We start from the raw sequence: 6174 nt of genomic DNA, 5'->3' as shown, positions 1-6174 counted from the left end.
AAATATAGAGGAATAAGATAGTCTAAAATATAGGATAAGGGGATAATCTAAAATATAGATATCTTCTACTATATTTTTAACTAAGCTAAACCTCTATATTTTCGACTATTAGGTTCTCTGATATTTTTAACTAATACTAACTACTATATTTTAAGCTATATTCTACTACTATAAGTACTACTAGACCTTCTAGCTAGACTTTCTAACTATAATTAGAAATTATACTTATATAGTAGTAATTTATAACTAATAGAACTAATAAATATCTATAGTATATATAAATCTAAGGGATATAGGATAGTTAGAAATATAGAGGAATAGGATAGTCTAAAATATAGGATAAAGGAATAGTCTAAAATATAGATATCTTCTACTATATTTTTAATTAAGCCGAACCTCTATATTTTTAACTATTAGGTTCTCTAGTATTTTCGATTAATACTAACTACTATATTTTAGGCTATATTCTATTACTATAAGTACTACTAGACCTTCCGGCTAGACTTTCTAACTATAGTTAGAAATTATACTTATATAATAGTAATTTATAACTAATAGAACTAATAAGTATCTATAGTATATATAAATCTAGGGGATATAAGATAGTTAGAAATACAGAGGAATAGGATAGTCTAAAATATAGGATAAGGGGATAGTCTAAAATATAGATATCTTCTACTATATTTTCGACTAAGCCGAACTTCTATATTTTCGACTATTAGGTTCTCTAGTATTTTTGACTAATATTAACTATTATATTTCCGACTATTAGATAATAATTAATTTTAAATTATAGTAAACTACTACATTTTAGGCTATATTCTACTTTAATAAGTAGAAATTATAATTATATAGCGGTATTTACTAATTAGGAGCACTAAATAGTATCTATAATATATTAAAATAGAAATTTAATATTATTGAATTTCTAGGGGTAGGCGATAGCTAGAAATATAGAAGAATAGTATAGTTAAAAATATAGGAGAATAGGATAGTCCGAAATACAGATAACTTCTACTGCATTTTCGACTAATAATTCCCTTTTAGGAATTTTAGACCAAACGCTAACCCAATTCGGAATTTTGAACCAAAGCTACAAATCCAGTTAAAAAACTTCTAACCCCCACCACAAATTAAATAAAATAGGTAAAAATAAATAGGCTTCACATTTGAGTTTATATATGATATGGGTAAGTATAAAAAATAAAAAAATAGTAAATACCCCTATATAGAGGTTGTAGTATGTGCCTGTTTTTAGCTAATAGAATTCTAGGACCTATTAGCCTTAGATTATAGCTATTATTTAGGGTTAAGCGTTAAGAGCTAACTATTCTTATATACTTAATAGGTAGGTACTATAGATTTTAGGTAATATTTTTAATCGGCTTTTACTTATACTATAGCTAGGTTAAAAGGTTATAATTTAATAGGAGTCCTTTTATATAAGTTAAATAGATCTTTATAAATTTTTATTAAAATCGGTCCTAAAATATATAGTCTACCCAGCCTTAATATAAAATACTAATATAGGTTGATAAAGGCTCCTAAGAACCAATAAAATACACTAAATACTAGTAAGTAATATATAGTAAAGTGACTTTAGGCTCTATACACTCCCCCCTATAGGATAGGATAGTCCGAAATATAGATAACTTCTTCTATATTTTCGACTAATAAATCCCTTTTAGGAATTTTAGACTAAACGCTAACCTAATTCGGAATTTTAAACCAAAGCTACCAATCCAGTTAAAAAACTTCTAACCCCCACCACAAATTAAATAAAATAGGTAAAAATAAATAGGCTTCACATTCGAGTTTATATATAATATAGGTAAGTATAAAAGATAAAAAAAATAGTAAATACCCCTATATAGAGGTTGTAGTATGTGCCTGTTTTTGGCTAATAGACTAATAGTCATACGTAACTAGTTAGACTGCAACAGGTTAATTGAACTTTGATTGATTGATTGATTGATTGATCATAAGGTCAGTCGTGTTTACACTATTAACCATAATGTAATGTATTGTGGTGTATAAAGTTATTGTTTGGAGATGGGATGAAAGAGATACTAAGCTCACTTATCATACTATGGGCAAAGGATAATGTGACAATATGAGAGATTCATCCAATTTTTCAACAAGCTTTTGACTGTTCAAACCCCAATTGGACCGACAGGGAATGTTGAGGAAGGGATATGGCATTGATGCACTAAAGGTTAGTTAGCTTTTATTTCACTACCGCCTTTCAAGCTTTCAGACTCACTTGTACGGACTCCGTAAGAGGCTGGGTAATCAATTGAGCTATGCAATACTTCCTATTAGTGGGATCATTGTTAGCTACCATGAATATAGGTCTGATAAAATTAATTCGGCTATCGGGAATCCATACCCAATTGTTGAACATCACAACATCTCCTTCGTCATACTCGGGAATCAGGATATTCTGAGGTTTGCAAATTCGATCAAGAATATTGTTCAGCCAGATGCGAACTTCCTCATTGTCTTCCACGACAAGTTCTTCTGCATTCGGTCCGGATTTCAAGTATAGTTTTTGAACAACGTCGGGGAGGATTTGGAAAGACCGGGTGCCAGTCACTGGATTGACCCAAACCATCGGAAACTTAAAAACCTTTTCCGGTACCCAGGTCGGAAGTTTATCCAGTGGCACAGTTTCTCCCCCGGGGGCCATGCCCAGCCCGCTGTTTCGGATTTTGCGAGTACCCGACCAGACGTAAGGCTGAGGAGCTGGTGCCCAGTAGCTATTGTCTGCAGTGGTTTTCTCCCCGTCTGTCAGCATTTCATACATCTGCGCACTATCAATGAATGCGGTCAATCCTGGCTTTGCTGTCATTGTCTGTCCAGAGCCGTCATCCCACCGAATGGTCAGATCGGGGCCTTTCGGCGCCCTGACGCAGCGGAGTGTCGTGACTCGTGAAGGATTGGATCCATATATCACGCCATCGAAATGAAAAGCACCAAACCTTGTTTGGCCATTCTCAACATCCTCTGTGGTGAGGGGCTCTACATGAGCATTGAAGTGTGTAGTCGACCTGGCGGTGATGCCTTTCAGTCCATAGTGGTCATCCCCTTGATATCCTTGGCCCACTATGGTGACACCCACCGAACCGGGGATTGTGTTGAATCTCGACTACACAGGGCATGGCGTGTTAGTGAAAAGAAGTTGCTGTTTGGCGGGGTTGGATATTTCACTTACACCAAGCACTCCAATAGTCTCATCGGTTACATCCTTGGTGTCGAAGCCATGCACACCCTCTGCATCTGGATCCAGACGGTGCACAAACTCGAATTGCTTGAGGGGAACCAGATCATCTTGGCCTTTGACTACCACCACTTTATGGGTGTAGATGGCATTGCGGACGATTTGAAAATCTTCATCACTCAAATTGTTTAAATCGACACCAGTGATTGTAGCACCAAACTAGATGGTATCAGTACAACATAATGGTCAAGTTCTATTCTGATTTGGGTTATATGCATATGAGAACTTACATTAGCATCGGATTGAGCACCCTGGGGTAAGGGTGTCACTTCAACTTGAGATCCGTGGGCAGAAGACATTTTGAAACCTTTGTCCGGTTTGTAAAATTCAATAATAACAGGTTTTTTGCTCAGCCGTAAGCCAGATGGTCCGTTTTATAGGTTCAGATATTCGAGGGAATACAAGCAAGACAAGGGTTTCCTCGCTGACTATTACCGTGATTATATGTTGTTATCAGCGATTACGAATGTGAGATAAGTCTGCCCTCCGCAATTTGTACTCTATGTGCCACCAGGTGCTTAACTCCGTCAGAGAGGTTGTCAGCAAGCGGCCTTAAGATTTAGTGGGGCAGCCAATCAATGGCTATCCATCCCCTTCTGTGCCTATCTCTACAGGTAGAGAGGTCAACTTGAATTCAGCCAGTTCAGATATCAGTGATATCAATTGCTATCGTGGAATGGTTTTGACCAACATATTTAAGTCCGAAACCGTCTCAAAATTGGTTGAAAAACGAAATTGATAAGTTGGCTAAATCATCCTGATCTCTATACTCCTCACAATTTTCTCACTCTATTCATCTGTGCCATTCCATGGCATCCACAACTGCTGAGAGTCAGTATTGGCCTCCTGGCACGTTACTCCTTCAAGAACAACGTTCGAATGATGAAGAGATTATTCTTCAGCCACAGCCGACAGACGATCCAAATGATCCCCTTAACTGGGCTCCCTGGCGCAAGTACCTCAATTTTGGGCTTGTCTGTTTATACGCCCTTCTCATCACGGAGTTTATTTGCGCAGCGACTCCTACGTGGGACCCCATGCACGATCAGCTGGGGTTCAGCTGGGCAGTTTTGAATGACAGCTATGCTCTTGGGTGCGGCTTTTTAGGAATCGGCGCCGTGATCTTGACACCATTCGGCTTCAAGTTCGGTCGCCGCCCATTATACCTCATCAGCACATTGGTGACATTCGGTGTCAGCATCTGGAGTGCCAAAATGCAAAGGCCGGTTGATCTATTGTTGGTCAATGTTTTTTCCTGTCTTTTCGGTGCTCTTTCTGAGGTCATAATCCAAATGACCATTGCCGATATTTTTTATGTACACCAACGGGGATTGAGCAACGCCATCTTCATCTGGACTGTTCAGGCAGGGTCCTCACTTGGGCCCCTAGCCGCTGGGTATGTCACCGTCTCCCAGGGGTGGCGTTGGGTCTGGTGGTGGAATACCATCATGTTTGGTGTCTGCATTGTTATTTTTGGTCTTTTTTATGAAGAGACAAAATGGGTTGGACGCTCCAAGCGAATTAGTCAACATCCAAATGGATCTGTCTCGGAGGTTGACTCGAGTTCCCACTGCCCAATGAAACCAGAAATGGACATCAAGGGCAGTAGCAAGGGTTCGATATCCTCTGACCCGAGCCGCGACCAGGAACAAGGTAGGCTTCTGACTCGCGATACTGTCATTCTAAACAAAGATATCCCTATGCGCACATGGAAGCAACGCTTGTCGGTCACTGCGTCATCTCCAGGCCACTGGAAAATATTTGCTCGTCACTCCTGGCAGCCATTCCTGATCCTGGGCACATTCCCGGCAGTGCTTTTTGTGGCTTTGGTCTACGGTGTTTTGATCGCTTTACAAGACGCCATCAGCACCACGATGTCGAGCCATATGACAGAACCGCCGTATAACTTCACTCCGGACCTAATTGGTCTCATGAATCTCCCTCAATTCATTGGTGTGACAATCGGCTCTCTCATAATCGGCCCGCTCAGCGATCGATTCATCCTTTATCTCGCGCGTCGCAATCGCGGTATATTTGAGCCTGAAACCCGTTTATGGATGATGCTCCCTTTCATTCCGCTGGTGGTTGCGGGCGCGCTGATGTTTGGATACGGTATCGACAAAGGTTTTCCATGGCCAGTCGTGGCCGGTGGAATAGTGATTTGCTCCGCTGGGATTGCACCGATTAATATCGTGGCTCTGACGTACATTACAGACTCATATACCGATGTGCGTTATTGGCTTCTCGCTGACCAGAAAGACCGATCCCTATCTCAATTCACTTTCAAGACAATGCTAATAAGATATCAGATTCTCGGTGACTCTATGGTTGGCATAACGTTTGTGCGAAACGCTGTGAGCACCAGCTTTATCTTTGCCCTTGATCCATGGTTTCATGCTGTGGGTATTCAAAATGTCATACTATCAATGGCTGTCATCGCCACGTTTGTCCTGCTTTTTGCGCTGGTTTTTTTGAAATATGGCAAGGTATTGCGTGCTTTCACAGCACCAAAATATCAGGAATACTCTTCAAAGCAGATGACTAGTTAGGGTAAAATGGTCTGGGCGGTTTAAATAAATGCAAATGCTTCCTGTTTTCTGAGGCTACTGGTTCATGTACTCATTAATCTATGACATTTTGCATCAGAGACAATCACATTTTTCTTGAACATTATCAATGATTTATCTTCACATAATATGCACTCGTGAACTTGTGTGCCTTTCCGTGGTCGGATGGGTTTCACAGACTACTAATTTTCGACCTTGTCGAGTATTTGACACATTATTTTATCTTGAATACGCACTTCCCGCTCATGATAAGCCATTTCGAGGCCAGATAATCAACCTTAGGATGAAAGTAAATAGTTAAGTAAAGCTAATCTCAAAGCAAGATCT

General features: G+C 39.5%; 2 protein-coding genes across 2 annotated transcripts; one reads left to right on the top strand and one right to left on the bottom strand.

Annotated features, from left to right (window-relative positions):
• Positions 1–2153: 2153 nt before the first annotated feature.
• Positions 2154–3579, bottom strand: PEX2_080670 (TauD/TfdA dioxygenase family protein; the record flags this gene model as incomplete). The annotated part of the gene is made up of 5 exons (XM_016745337.1): positions 2154–2209; positions 2264–2315; positions 2390–3148; positions 3215–3439; positions 3511–3579. The coding sequence occupies 5 exons, from the start codon at positions 3577–3579 to the stop codon at positions 2154–2156; spliced, it is 1161 nt and encodes a 386-aa protein (XP_016595180.1).
• Positions 3580–4089: 510 nt separating this feature from the next.
• Positions 4090–5829, top strand: PEX2_080660 (Major facilitator superfamily domain, general substrate transporter; the record flags this gene model as incomplete). Its single annotated transcript, XM_016745336.1, has 1 exon — positions 4090–5829. One exon carries the CDS (start codon positions 4090–4092, stop codon positions 5827–5829), a length of 1740 nt encoding a protein of 579 aa, XP_016595179.1.
• Positions 5830–6174: the final 345 nt, after the last annotated feature.

This window comes from Penicillium expansum, assembly GCF_000769745.1.
Source record: "Penicillium expansum strain MD-8 chromosome Unknown contig270, whole genome shotgun sequence".
Classification (NCBI taxonomy): domain Eukaryota; kingdom Fungi; phylum Ascomycota; class Eurotiomycetes; order Eurotiales; family Aspergillaceae; genus Penicillium; species Penicillium expansum.
This window is presented reverse-complemented; position numbering and strand designations above follow the sequence as displayed.